Source organism: Pyrus communis, chromosome 11 (assembly GCF_963583255.1).
Source record: "Pyrus communis chromosome 11, drPyrComm1.1, whole genome shotgun sequence".
NCBI classification, from domain to species: domain Eukaryota; kingdom Viridiplantae; phylum Streptophyta; class Magnoliopsida; order Rosales; family Rosaceae; genus Pyrus; species Pyrus communis.
In genome coordinates, this window is record NC_084813.1 from 21,428,005 (window position 1) to 21,442,550 (window position 14,546).

General features: G+C 38.2%; 4 protein-coding genes and 4 non-coding genes across 8 annotated transcripts; 2 read left to right on the forward strand and 6 right to left on the reverse strand.

The window, feature by feature from the left end:
- Nucleotides 1-174: 174 nt before the first annotated feature.
- LOC137709199 (uncharacterized) lies at nt 175-2,351 on the forward strand. The gene is made up of 2 exons (XM_068448303.1): nt 175-315; nt 1,866-2,351. The coding sequence occupies exons 1-2, from the start codon at nt 175-177 to the stop codon at nt 2,349-2,351; spliced, it is 627 nt and encodes a 208-aa protein (XP_068304404.1).
- Nucleotides 2,352-2,543: 192 nt separating this feature from the next.
- Nucleotides 2,544-2,658, reverse strand: LOC137709607 (small nucleolar RNA Z278). Its single transcript, XR_011064896.1, has one exon. It is a non-coding gene; the product is annotated as a small nucleolar RNA Z278 (small nucleolar RNA).
- A 47-nt stretch (nt 2,659-2,705) lies between these two features.
- Nucleotides 2,706-2,798, reverse strand: LOC137709600 (small nucleolar RNA Z223). The gene has a single exon (XR_011064892.1). It is a non-coding gene; the product is annotated as a small nucleolar RNA Z223 (small nucleolar RNA).
- A 55-nt stretch (nt 2,799-2,853) lies between these two features.
- On the reverse strand, nt 2,854-2,942 carry LOC137709624 (small nucleolar RNA U36a). The gene has a single exon (XR_011064911.1). It is a non-coding gene; the product is annotated as a small nucleolar RNA U36a (small nucleolar RNA).
- A 255-nt stretch (nt 2,943-3,197) lies between these two features.
- On the reverse strand, nt 3,198-3,344 carry LOC137709625 (small nucleolar RNA snoR134). Its single transcript, XR_011064912.1, has one exon. It is a non-coding gene; the product is annotated as a small nucleolar RNA snoR134 (small nucleolar RNA).
- A 622-nt stretch (nt 3,345-3,966) lies between these two features.
- On the reverse strand, nt 3,967-6,178 carry LOC137708878 (uncharacterized). Its single transcript, XM_068448039.1, has 2 exons — nt 5,759-6,178; nt 3,967-4,856 (listed from the first exon to the last, which is right to left on the reverse strand). The coding sequence occupies exons 1-2, from the start codon at nt 6,105-6,107 to the stop codon at nt 4,165-4,167; spliced, it is 1,041 nt and encodes a 346-aa protein (XP_068304140.1). The 5' UTR covers nt 6,108-6,178; the 3' UTR covers nt 3,967-4,164.
- A 691-nt stretch (nt 6,179-6,869) lies between these two features.
- On the reverse strand, nt 6,870-8,518 carry LOC137709554 (putative pentatricopeptide repeat-containing protein At1g03510). Its single transcript, XM_068448636.1, has one exon. It carries the CDS (start codon nt 8,345-8,347, stop codon nt 7,166-7,168), a length of 1,182 nt encoding a protein of 393 aa, XP_068304737.1. The 5' UTR covers nt 8,348-8,518; the 3' UTR covers nt 6,870-7,165.
- A 3,029-nt stretch (nt 8,519-11,547) lies between these two features.
- Nucleotides 11,548-12,670, forward strand: LOC137709530 (protein TIC 20-IV, chloroplastic-like). The gene is made up of 2 exons (XM_068448615.1): nt 11,548-11,706; nt 11,858-12,670. Exons 1-2 carry the CDS (start codon nt 11,637-11,639, stop codon nt 12,514-12,516), a joined length of 729 nt encoding a protein of 242 aa, XP_068304716.1. The 5' UTR covers nt 11,548-11,636; the 3' UTR covers nt 12,517-12,670.
- The last annotated feature ends 1,876 nt before the right edge of the window (nt 12,671-14,546 follow it).

Consider the following 14,546-nt stretch of genomic DNA (forward strand, 5'->3'; position numbering starts at 1 on the left):
GCAAAAGATATAACCATATGCATGGTACTAGAACTTAACCTATATGCCCTTTTCGTGGTGATCATTTCAAGTCAACTATTGAAGGGTCATGTGTAATTATACAATTCAACCTTCGCATAAAAAATCTTGTTTTTATACTCACGTTGGTTGACTGCACTTGCGTATGTGAAGTACATGCGACTTGTGAGCCCTGATTTATCATTGCAAACCATGAAACAATTACATATGAGCCCAGATTCACCATTGCAACCCCAGAAGTCGCATGTTCAGCACGCAGCTGCCATTGTGAAACCAAGCCTATGTAGAAAAAGCAATGTATGGAAAAGGCTTGAACATCGTTCTTCCCGTGTCAAAGCTTCTGTTCAAACTCATCAATGCTCAACCATGTGAAACCCTTGAGGCAGCACCTACCCAAAACCCGAGAAGAGATAGAAGTTTGAGTTAGGATTAGGACATGTTCGAGTTAGATTGCTTCGACTGCAAGCTAATGTACTATACTAAGCACTTATGCTTGCTATGAGTTATGATGCAAGTATATTTCAACGGGGCTACATACGATCATGATGTTGGGAATGAAGGCTCTAAACTGATTTATTAGAGTTAAATTATTCATGCTGATGTGTAAATTAGTTTGTCACTGTTGAAGGGCTGTGATTAAGTTTGTTAGAGATCTTAGGCTCAAATGTGAGCAAGTGGCATCATCTCGTAGGGCACTGTTTGAATGGTTGAGATGAGTGATGAGTCAATATTATATTATATGTTACCATAATTTTAGTTTATTTTGGTTATTATTTTGAAAGAATTTTGATATTTTAAATTGTATTTTTAATGCAGGACATTCGACTTCCTCTTAAGCAAAAAGTGATCAAACAAATGAATTTTGGAGGTGATCAAATGAATGAATTTTGGAGTGATTTCAATTGGATGAGTCTTTCAAGATGATTGTGTCAAAATTTCAAATTATTCTACCAAGCCGTTTGACCGTGGCAAATAAAAGAAGGCCCAGCGCACAGCTTTCCCGAATTGACGTATTTAGACGCTTTGAGTATTTGAAGGTCAAGATGGCATATTTTGAAGAATATTCCTTTTGATGATTTGTTAGGAACATCTCAAGCTTTAAAAAGAGACATTTTGAGACCAAATCGGAGTTGATTTGGTTGGTCAAAAGATGGATTTTCTCTGTAGTCCGAATTTCAATTTAAATAGGAGACATTTTATTTCCAAGTTATCTTATTCTACTTGGTCATTAAAGAGACCAACGCATTATTTTATAAAACCTTTTTCTAGGTAGGATTTTATTTTGTGGTAATACAAATAACTTTATTTGGCCATTAGAGAGACGAACGCATTATTTTAGAGAATGCGCTACTTTAGAGAATTCGACGATTCAAGTTTATTTTCAAGGTGTTTTCAATCTATGATCTTAATAATATTTTGTTTTATGATTGTTAGTAACTAATTTCCATTTGCTAGGACGAGGCCACAAACCTTAGTAATAATATGTAATTTCTTTTCAATTTGCTTATAATTCTCTTGATGATTGACTACCATTAGGATATTTGGAAAAGTAGTTTGATGCAATTTTGGCCAAGAGTTGTCCTGGCTTCTTGTGGTTAATATGTGTAACTTCTTATGATAGACGCCACGCCTTAAGGATTACATGGTTTTTCAAAATGTTTTCACAAAACTTAATGAGTCTTGAATATTCACATTTGATTTGAATATCTTAAACAGATTACATGTTAAATATAAATTTTATGTTTGCACAAGCGTGATTCTCCTGCAAACTACTCAATCACTACAAAATCTATTTCTGTCAACAATAAAAAGATTAGCAGCATCAACCCGAGTCACAAAAAGATTAGCAACAACAATCCGACCCGGTTCGCCGGTCCGACCCGGTTCGCCGGTCCGACCCGGTTCGCCGGTCCGACCCGGTTCGCCGGTCCGACCCGGTTCGCCGGTCCGACCCGGTTCGCCGGTCCGACCCGGTTCGCCGGTCCGACCCGGTTCGCCGGTCCGACCCGGTTCGCCGGTCCGACCCGGTTCGCCGGTCCGACCCGGTTCGCCGGTCCGACCCGGTTCGCCGGTCCGACCCGGTTCGCCGGTCCGACCCGGTTCGCCGGTCCGACCCGGTTCGCCGGTCCGACCCGGTTCGCCGGTCCGACCCGGTTCGCCGGTCCGACCCGGTTCGCCGGTCCGACCCGGTTCGCCGGTCCGACCCGGTTCGCCGGTCCGACCCGGTTCGCCGGTCCGACCCGGTTCGCCGGTCCGACCCGGTTCGCCGAGCTGTCCATACCGCTCCAAAACTGGAAAACCGATCCAAACAACCTGTGAGAGGGCCGTTTTAAAACCCAGAACTCGTTCTTCCAATTGCGCACCGGAAACACATGCTTTGTAGGGAGACGAATTAGAAAAAAATTTGGGACGGTTGGTAAGAATCAACAGCAGCAATTAACAACAAAACAAACAAGAAATCAAATTAGGAGAAAAACAAAACAATTAACACAAAAACATTCGCAGTAATTATTAAAAAAATTAAAACCTCAGTTAAATCCATAAAATTCATATGAAATGCAGTTTCGCCGAGGGGTTCTCCCTGCAAACAGGGTCTCAGTTCCACTGTACCTCCAACAGAAGGATTCAATCATCATCGGCAACACAAACAACAAAAAAATAATACAAAATCAAATAAATTTATACACAAAGGGCTCAGAGTATGAAACAGCTCTCTCGATCACGAATTTTCTGAAGCAGAACTGGCATAAAGCTGTATAATTCAGTCATCAGCGCCAAAATTAACCAAAAAATCCAACTTTTCAAACACACATACGAACAAATCACAATACAAATTGGCTCATATCAAGAAATTCAACCATTGATTATCACTTTCTACTTCATCGATTACTCTCAGAAGCGCGGATAGTTTGTAATCAAAGCCAAAAATTAAACAAAAGATATCAAAATCCACAAAAAAATTTAAACAAAATTAGAAAATTTAGCGGACGTTTTTAGAGGAAAAACTATGAGAAGAGAAAAACCCCCACGTGTGACACCGCCATTGGATTTACGCCTCCATGACTAGCTCAGTTTTCGGAGATTTTTCAAAAACAGGCTTAAGGTGTGTCGAGGCGCATCGGATCGGATCGGATCGTATGAAACTGAAAAATTGATGAAAATATTTAGGGTTTTGGGGGAGATGTAGCCGTCGATTTGACACAGAAAAGCCGTAGGGAAGAGCGAGGCTAAGCTGCAACACTTGACGGCGACGTTTTAGCACGAGCATTGGGGCTCTCTTCTTCAGTGAAATATACTCTCAGAGAAGCCCGGGGTGCATCGTGCATGAATGCAAACTATAAATTGCAGAAATTAAAGATTAGGGTTTCGATTGCATGAAGGGAAATTGGGAGAATTCTGGACGAGAGGGGTAGAGGAGGCTTCGATGGAGAATGGAGAGTTTGAATATGGAGCGGGGGGTTAGTGTTGTTTATATAGGCATCCAATGCCCTACGGAAACCCTAGGGTTTCTTCTTCGCGATTGTTATGGTGCTAACGGCATCGTTTTAAGTTTTAACATTCATGGTCCAATGGTCATCTTTTTACGAATTTACCCCTCCACGGTCTTTGTTCCATTTCGGCCCTTTTAGTTTCAGTTGTTGCGTTTTGAACTCATATTGTTGCAAATTTACAATTCAACCCCACAATTCTGCAATTTTTTCAACATGATTATTACGCAAGAGGCATGTGTGGTGTTTTTACCTCAGGCTCAGAGAAGTCCGATTTCCCTCAATGTCACTGACGAGCTACTTACGACGAAAGATCGACAAATGTAACTATGTAAGTAACATTGTCCTTGAATTGCATAAATTAGCACACTACAAAGTCTACAATCTACGAAGGGTTAACTCGAGACAACTGAAACTGCAAGACCAAAGCGGAACTTCGCTTAAACTACATGGACTGCACTCGTGAATTGGCGTCTTCTTACTTGAGAGCCAAGCATATATAAGTGAGAAGGCCGTAAAAATCGAATTTGGCAAGAAACTATAGAAACATTTTCGGTTTGAATTCTATGGAAGGCTAGCTACTTGAAATTTCTGATGTTGTACAGTCACTGAATTACAGAGAACACTTTTGACATCTCATATAATGGTATTCTTACACTCATACTATCATCCATGTCAAATGCCGGTAGCCAGCCCGCTTAGCAGCAAGACGAATTCCGATGGCTAAACCTGCACCAAGCAAGGGCATTGGAAGCTTCCTGTTAGCCACTACAATTTCCTCCTCCGTATCTGATACCTTCTTTGAGTGATGAAAAATGGCCAAGGCCAGATACGATGCGATCACCAAAACTCTAACCCATGGTTCTCCTATGGCAGACATCACAGCTGCCGCAGGCAATGCGGACGTAACATCATCCCTCTTTTTAACTAATCGTGAGTAACCGTAGAACCCTACTAGAATCGTCCAGAAGAAAGGCTCTGAGATGTAACCTGCCACTGCTGCGTAGCCTACTACACCAGATGCTGTGAGAAGAAAAGGTTGACAGTTTACAGCATTTGGAACAACAGCTTCTGCGATAGCAAGAACAGTTGATGCAAGTATGATCACTGTCGTCAACTCTGGAATTGGAGCATATGCCACTATGCCAGAGTAGAAAGAGCGTATGGCATACAATGTTGTTTCTATGAATCTGATCACGGAAGTAATGGGATCTCCAATGAAATGAAAGATTAGAGCCAGGATAAGTTTCAAAAGGTATCCCACAAAACGGACAACGCCCTCAGCAGCCTTTCTCCAGTTAGCTAATTCCAGCAAGACAGCTCTCCATGCATAGATAAGGAAGACCAATGCTGCACGATCAATGACAAATAGTATTTAGTCAGCTGCATAAACCATTATAGTGCAATTTGTATACGTGAAAGCCTCAACCGGAAAATAAATAACAAAAAAATTTATTTCAGCTTCAATTGAGGCTTCAAAAAGTTATAACTAGAAAACATCTCATAACACCACTGATGTGTGCACGTATCAGGAACTAAATAGTCTAAACCAATACATTAAAGTTTCATCTCGTCAGGTTAAGTACAATATCACATCAATAAAGTCAGTGCTCAGATCTGTTTTACTCCACAAACCAGTGCTTTCTTCCCCCTCCTAACTAGTTTTTAAATTTCATAAGCATCCCGATTCACCGATTTGTTCTATACTCATACAATCGTAATGAAAAAGCATTTGTGGGAGAGAATGCTGTCAAGCATGAAGAAGTAAGACACATTAATCAGAGCACTAGTCTAAATCATCTTTCACAAACCCAATAAACTTAATTGTGTTACATTGTGTGAAGATTAAGTCATGAAATATCCCCGATCAGAACGAATGTAAAACTATGAGAAAACACAATTAGTTGAAGTTTCAAACACAGTGTAATGCCTACACATATTACAACCTGCTAGCTCATTTTTCAGATGCTGGTGACAAATTCATATACTTTTCTTCATATACGCATCAAACATTTCTAAATTCGAGGAAAGTCATGGTGAAAAATGTCAATATACTTTCTAACAAGAAATTAACATAACAAGCTGTATTTATACATGGAAGCAAGTCCCTTCTGTTCTCAAAATATCTTGGGGCATTCCACAACAATCCCAAATACTCAAACTTTCTCTGTTTTCTCTCTTTCATTAACCAACATTTTCTCAGCAGCCAAACAGATAGTAAAAAGAAAAAGAAAGAGAGCAGAACAGTTTACCTACAAGCCAAGGCCACCTGACAGGAGGGTCAGGAGCTTCCTTGGTCAAGTACCTGAACCGCTCAGGCATAGTACTCTCCCCTCTGCTCTCCTCCTCAGCTGCATCAACACCCTCATTTTTCACACTCGCACGAACCCTCAACTTTCTCTCAAACAAAAACCCATTTGTTTTCCAGGAAAACCCAGGAAAATTCTGAGCTTGTATTCGGTTCAAACATTGGAATTTGGGTAAACTGCGAAAAGGGATTGTTTGGGTATGAGGTTGGATTCTGGGGGGAGAAAAAGAAGTGACTTTGAGTCTGAGAACGGAGGGGGTTGGAGCGGAGATGGTGGGAATGGAAGTCGCCATGGCTTGGGATTAGAGGGGTTTTGCTGCCATTACCGGTAGCAGCGATGGAGCTGCAGAATTTGTTTTGGGGTTTTGAAAGGTTTCGACTTTTTGTATTATGGCCCCAAAACACTTCACAATTGGCCCATATAACACTAACAGACCCGGTCCATGGAAATGGAAAGTGATTTCCGCACTCTCGTTTTTTCCTCATAAATTTATAGCTTATAGATTGAATAAAATCAAACAAGAGAAAATAAACAAGGTATACTGTATACATAAAGGAAAAAAAGGTGTGCGAAAATTCTTTCTTAAGAGAAAAACTTCAGTAGGACAGTCAACTCTATTGGATTACACGTGTTAAACCATAAGCTGGATATACCAGATGGCATTGTCATGCGGTGTATATGATGAACATAATATTGTCTCCTTGTTTTGGTTCACCCGGACCATGACAACTTCTTATTGGCCGATCGCACACGATTGACTATGTGACGTTGAACATTCACTATTTGCACATTTTTGTTCTCCTAAATTAGAATTTGCAACGCGGTTGTTTTAAATCCCAAAAACATTGAATCAAGGGCTTTAATTTTGTTAGGGATGATACATGACATGTAAGAATGCATTGGTGAAAACAATTCTAAGATGAATGAAAGCTCTTGATTCAACAAGGCAGCTCACATACAATGTTGAGTTGAGTCATTCAGAAATTCAGTATTGAAAAAGTGATGAACAATTCTAGACAGAGACACTTCTGTTGGATCGTTGTAACTGCGTGCGTCCTTCATCCACGCAGCACAAAATAACTCTTAAGAATATATTTTTACGTATACATCCGGGGACCTAAAGCAACTCAATGTATCTTCACTCTTCACCGTCTTCAAAATTCAGTAAAAAACCAGAAAATTCGTGTTGAAAAAATGAAGACATCTTGAAGCTTGCCACTGGTTCGAAAAGAAATTCCCAAAAACGCTGCTTCTTCGTTCTCAATGTCGTAGATTAGGGTCAGATATTTGACAGGCGAAAGAAAGCTGTTCGCAGTAAGGCGAAACCTGATAACTTCCCAACACCTGAAATTAGTCTTGATAAACCACCCAACTAGTGCCAGATGATGCCTTCACTCCCTTCTCCTTCATTTTCCTTCTCATTCGTTGCGCTTCCTCATGCCTGCCTAAGCCAGAATACATTCTTGCCAATAGTAAATAATTGGCAGGATTATCAGGTTCAATTTCGGACAGAGCTTTCCCTGCAATCTCAGCAAGGTCCAAGTCGCCGTAAGTTCTACATGCTGAAAGAAGAGCACCCCAAGCTTTAGCAGTCACCTTCACTGGCATTTTCCTTATGACCTCATATGCCTCATGCAACCTCCCTGCTCTGCTCAGAACATCTACTAAACAAAAATAGTGATCACTATTTGCTTGCACACCATAATCCTCACGCATCCGACCAAAATAATGCAGTGCTTCATCTGCTAATCCTTCAGTATGGCTGCACGCCTTCAGTACCGCAAGAAAAGTAATCTCATCAGGCTCTACTTTCCCCAATTCCATCTCTCTGAAAATTTCCAATGCAGCTCTTGCCTCCCCATGAAGTGCATACGCAGATATCAGACTACTCCATGCAACCACTTCCTTTTTCTTCATATAGAAGAACAGATTACGCGCATTTGCAAGACAACCACAGCGCCCGTAGGCCTCTACTAGGCCACTACTCAATTGGGAATGCGAGTCAATCTCATTTCTCACATCATAACCATGAATTTCCTTAATAAACCTTAAAGCTGCTATATCAACAAAAGCACGTAACAGAGCAAGCAGCGTTATTAAATCCGGTTCCCTTCCGCACGCTCTCATTTTCCTATAGAACTCGACAGCCTTAAACGACCCATCATCCAATCCTGACATACCAGATATAATGGTATTAAAAGTTGACACATCGGGCTCAACATCCATTACGTCAGACAATCCCAAAGCATCGAACACATTACCGTTACGCGTATAAAGTGATATCATAGCATTCCACACAACAACGTTCCTGTGAGCAATTTCATCAAACAGGTTGCGTGCGGTCGACAATGACACGCACTTGCCATACATGTCGACAAGAGCAGAAGCCACAAATGGGTTTGATAGGATGGAAGATTTGGCGACATGGGCATGGACGGAGACGCCGAGTTGCGGGCGGTGGACGGCGGAGCAGGACTTGAGAACAAGAGAGAAGACATGGGGGTCGAGACATAGAGCCAGTGAGGTCTGCATGTGGTGGAAGAGGGAAAGGGCTTCGTCATGACGACCTTGGCTGACATGGGAGGTTAAGAGCTTGGTGAAAGAAAGCAACCGTTGGAAGTTTGATTGGTTGTAGGACCCCTTGTTGTTCAGTGCTTTGGGGATCAATCAAGTATTTAGCATTGAACAAGCAAGTTAGTTATATCTTTGTTCCCTGATTTAGGGGAGGGACTTAGAAAAGATACTCTGAGATATATTAACTATGTCGTTTTTTTATATTGTTATACGAAAAATGCTAAGGAAATTCTCTCCAAAGTGAAATTATCCACTATTTGTCGCATCATGTTTTTTGCACAATGTTTTATGATATTGGTACAATAATGTTAAATTATGAGGTGACCGAAAGTCTATAAAGAGCCATACTTTTAAAAAATCTCTAACATTACATTGTATGTTATTGAGTTTCGGGTACACATAAAAGTTTCTCCTCATATTTGACTCGATTAGAGTTTATGTTTGAGAGTTAAAAATCCGCGAGTCCTTGAATTCATCATAATCAGAAGCAACGGTTTTTTAGGTAAAGACTAATGCTAAGAAGACTAAAGTTTTAGACTACGTTTGCATATCATGTGATGAGTTACCAATAAGAAATAAGCACTTAATCAACACTTAATAATCCAATCATCAATAACAACGTCATATGACTCACAAAATATGATTTAAATAAATGGTATCTTTAGCATATTTTGTAAACCATATGACACATTTGTTGACGATTAAATTATTACTTAAATGATGATTAGTGTGATAATTTTATATTTGTGACATATCACATGGTTTACAAACATGATATAAAAAGTTGGTTCCATCTAGATGTCACAGGCTCAAAAGTTCTATTAACTTGAAATTCTAATTTCTCAAGTTGCCCAATATTTTCCATATTTACAAATGAGATGAGACTTTCTTGCTGATTCCCGCACTTACCCTTTTACTTTTAGCAAAGTAAATGTTCTTTCACCTACCCTTTCAACTAAACAAGACGGGATGACAATATAACCTCTCTTTTTTCAACATAAGTGACATGTAACATGTGACATTGAGGTGAAGGGAGAATCGAACAAATAACTTTATGTAAATTTATTTTGCACCTGAGGTTGGCGACATTATCAATAAATTAAAATAGTTTATAGTATATTGTTAGAGAAAATTAAAAAAAAAATCAAAGAAAAAAGAAATTGTAAGTTTATGAAATTTAGACCAATCCCACATTTCTTTCTCAATACAACTACCTCTTCAAATTCACCCCTATATCCTTAAAAGAAAGAGTATGATTCAAAAAATTGAAATTATTATTAGCACTTTGTAACATCATCATGCACCTTTTTGACCATTTTTTTTTTTTTGGCAGGAAACAATTATGGATATGCATGGGAAGAACCAAATATTGAACAAAAGATTTCGAGTATATGATGAATATTTTTTTTATCAAATGATAAATTTTGTTAGATTAGATGTTATATTAGCCAACGACGGGGTTTGAACCCATGATATCATGCAAGAGCTCAACACTTTTCCATCACTGTGGTAAATGACTATTTGCGTATGATGAATATTTTTAACTATTTGAACTACAACCACCGTAAAAACGTACTACAAATAAATTTTCCCTCAAAATTACCAATACACCACTAAAAATGGAAAAGTATGCATAGACCCCTGAAGTTTTGGTAATTACGACAAAGACCCTTAGGAATAATATAAAAGAGTGGGTCATATACTTGCGGGGAAAGAAAGAAAAGCCGACTGCACCAGAGTTTCTAAAGAGTGCGAGAGAATCCACAACACATCTCGAGAAGCCATGGCGACCGCCTTGGGCTGCCGTCTCAGCGTTCTTGCCTACCGGTACGTTTTCTTCCTCCTCACAGCTACACTTTCTTTGGTCGTTTCGTTCTCCGAAAATCATCAAAATTTGGAAACCAAAAAAAAAAAAAAAAAAAAAAAAAACGGTAAATCTCCAGATAAAACGCTGTATTATGCTAAAAGTCGTTTCTTTTTTTTTGGAAAATTAGATTCAAAAGAAGGAATCAATTCTGGGTTTCGTTTGCCTCGTCCTTTTTTCGCTTTTCGATTTATTAATTCCTGGAAAAGTGAAGAATTTGGTTTTTTTTTGGGGTTGTTATTTGTTAATGGTGTTTGTAATGTTTTTAAATAATTATTTCAGTGCTGTAGCTGTGGTAGGTTGTTTCTGAATTTTTTTGCTTGTTGAAAGAGTTTGGTTTTATAATTTTCGGAGGTTAGGAACGAAAAATTTCTTCGGAGTTAGATAGTTTTTGATGTCATGTGAGAGGGAACAATTAGGAATTTATGAAAATTTGAATGTAGTTTGAATATTGGTCCGTAATTTAGCACTCTTCTTTTAAGCTCAACTTTAAATTCAAGGTCGAAAAGTAGGTCTGTTGATAATTAGTAGTTGATTTCTTGTTTATAGGCATATGAATATGATATCGATTTAGAGATTCTTGGCAATGGAGTATAAGTTGTGTTTCTGCTGCATATTTAGATTCTTGGCAATAGAATGTGATTAGTTTTTATGGGCAATTTTAAGCGGTCTGAATTTTTGGTGAAGCCTTCTTCCCCTGTTTGCCTGCAGGATTCTTAATTTTAGTACTTTTTTCATTGAGTTAATATATCATTTGTACTGTTTGCATTATCGCTTTAAGTGTGATTAAGTAGGGGACACACTTGAGTTGCCTTGCTTTTAATCTGAAACAGAGTGTGACATTTTGGAACATCTTATTTGTATGTGTTAAGGGAAGCCATAACTAATTTCTAAAATTTGTTTAGTTTGGAGGATCGGAATGACTTTCCAATCAGTAAGTGATGGTGGAGATACAGATATAGGGCTGAGATCATGCATGGTTCTACATTGATCTGAAATCGGTTTTGTTGAATCTTTAATTACCAAAAGAAAGGATGATGTTGAGCTTACGGAATAGTCGTGTTAGAGATGTTATGTGAGGAGCTTTTTCGAGGCTTGGAAGACAGATTCTAACTGATTTCAATTGTTCCCGAGTATTTGTAGAGTACGGCAGTTTTGTTTTTTATAGTCTTGAGATCCACCTTTTCTTTTTCTGGTCTGGAATAGGGACAATTATTACCAGCATTTGAGTAATGAAACAAGAGTGTTGCTAAGTGTATATGATTGTTTCCCAGCTCATGTTTATCAATTATATTATATTGGTCTTTAACTAGGTACAAGGATGTGAATCTAAATAGACAGAACAAGCGCAACGGGGTTGCATGTAGATCTAACTTGAATGCAATGCCTATACTGTCAAGCAGCAGGAGTCTACAACAACGTAATCACAATCTGCATTCCTGGGCTCCTAAAGGTATGCAAAGTTTCGTGCTGAGTATCATCCTTGTTTCTCCTATAACCTGATTTGAAATTAGTCAGTTAGGTATACCAGAAGCAATGCCTTTTAGATAGGAGCGTCTTTGAGATTGTTTATGTCCTTATAACCCTAAACTTGTAATTTTCAGGATTGCCAAGCTTGCAGCTTTCTTCTACGTCATCCACACTGTTAAGAGGGGACCAAGGCGATCGGTCACACAACATATCTGTGTTACCAAGACAACGGAAATCTTCAACATTGGTACAAGCACAGAAGAGTAACTCCATCAGTATACCTTTTCCAAAAATGAAAGAGAAACCAGAATGGTGGTGGAGAACTTTAGCATGTCTCCCCTACTTAATTGCTTTGCAGATGTCTGATACCGGATTTTATATTCAACCCTTCGCAGAACACTACGAATTGTTTGGAGACTTGGTTTATTATGTCCCAGGAGCAATAAAGAGGTTACCGTATTGGTTCACAATGATATATTTCTTCTTCGCATACTTTGGAGTGGTAAAGAGAAAAGAGTGGCCTCACTTCATCAGGTACCACGTAATCATGGCAATGCTATTAGAAACAATGCTGCAAGTGGTGTGGTACTCGAGCAATTTTTTCCCGCTTATACACTTCAATGGCACATTCGGCATAGAATACTGGGCGGCCGTGGCATTCGTGTACGTTTCGGCCTTGCTCGAGTGTATACGGTGTGCTCTTGCCGGCAAGTATGTTAAACTCCCATTCTTTAGTACCCCTGCTTTAGTCCATACTCTTTTCCAAGTAGAAGGATATCATAAACCTTTCTGAAGAGTTGTATCGTTTAGGTCAGTCTGAGAAGTTATATTGTTGTTCTAGAGTGTATCATTTAGGCACACTATCATTTTTCATGTGCATCAGCCGGTATCACTTTGCTATGCGCTTTATATGAGTTGTATCATTTATATGGACGTTAAAGTGATTGATTGCCTAGATTATACGAGATTGTCTATGAGACTGTCACACAAACACGTATGAAATATAATCCTCTGGTTTACGAATTGGGGAGTGTTTGCAGAGTTTTTTATTGAACCACTGTGTCTGTTTTCGGTAGGTTTTGTACAAATTAAAGGCCAAAGCTGGCCTAAAATTGATAGGACCTTTTTAGCAATGTTAATGGAAGATATGTATTCAATGGTAAATGCCACAGAGCTTTTAGAAACGAAACCCAAGCCTAAGCACGTTAGACGTTACTCACCTTGGATCAAGGGAAAAAAAAAGCGTTCGATACAAGAAATGGCTAGTTTGAAAGTGCTTTTAAAATAACTGAAAGCGCTTTTGGTAAAATGGATTTTGGTTTCAAAAGCACATCAAGTGTTTTTTCTTGGAAAAAACACTAGGTATGTGCTTTTTGCAAGAAGTACTTCAAGTGTTTTTTCATAATTTACTTGAATTTTTATTGAGGATTGATTTCAGAAATATTTGCACCAAAAACGATTTCAAGTATTTTAGAAGCACTTCTAAACGAACCCATGAATTAGCAAAGGGAGATAGTGTTTAGTTTTTGAGAAATGGTAAGGAGACAGTGGATTCTCCATGAAGTCTTTGTCACTTCATTTTTTCGTACAATGTTTTATAATTTTGGCATAAGAATTGACGTTAATTGTGAGGTGGCAGAGAGTCCACTTTTAAAAAAATATCTTTAACACTTCTCTTTTTTCTTTTATTATAAGTGGGTGGAATTGAACTTTATATCTAAGAGCTTTTTTTTTTTTTTTTTTGTTCTTTCTCTTGCGGTATTCCAAAGGCGAGCTAAGCATACATTATCCTGCTTAACTAGTCTAACTCATGTTTATATAAGCTTAATATAACTAATTTTAATTAATTTTCTTGACATATATTTTACCACTTAGAGCTAGTCCGCACAGGAATTATGTCTTTATTTTAATTGAAGACAATGACATTGTACTATCATAAGTCAATTATTGTGGTAACACGTGGTTGATTTCATACTCTCACAATGACGTAACAAGTATCCCCTACTACAAGTATGGTAAGTAACTATGGTATCCCCTCCTACAAGTATGGTGCTTTTGAGTTTTTAAGCCGGATCCGTCACTCAAGATCTTTGGTCTTTACCATAACTCGATGAAAAAATGGGATCACTTCTTATGGATTTATTATGAATAATCCTAACTAATTCATAGTCTATTAGAAGCAGAAGATGCTCCAATGGGATTCTCACAGATAAAAATATTACAATTTCGTTATCTAGAAGCTCTCCTCTTTTAATCTATTTATATCATAGTAAATTTATTATTGTTCCTGTAAAATAGAAGTTATTTTTGCCAATAATGTGGAGGTAACCATCACTTAACCATCAAGGAAAGAAACTTTCGAGGGATCAAACGAAAATGACATCACCAAATTGAATTAATTATTCTACTAACCTTTGTTTGTTTCGCCTCAATATGCTATTTTCATCTTAATAAAACCGATAAACAAAAATAATAAGCAGTAGCAGCATCAAAATCTTCAATTTTTTTTCAGTGGTCTAAAAATTTAACTGTTAGATTTTGTATTTAGAAATTTTATAGAACTTTGCAACGCTTATATCTTGCATAAAACTCTGTATGATATTGAGTGAAATATAACATTGTAACCGCGCTTCAAAATTTTGGATTCAACTACAATGATGCGAATTTCATGCAATATTTAATGTTGCTTAAATATACCAAATCTCTATATGCAATATCTAATAATTAATTACTTTGGATTACAGAATAATACAAAGGGGAGTGTTATGCATACACCGCTTTTTAATTTTCTTACACTTTTGTTAGTTTTTGTCCACGGAAGAA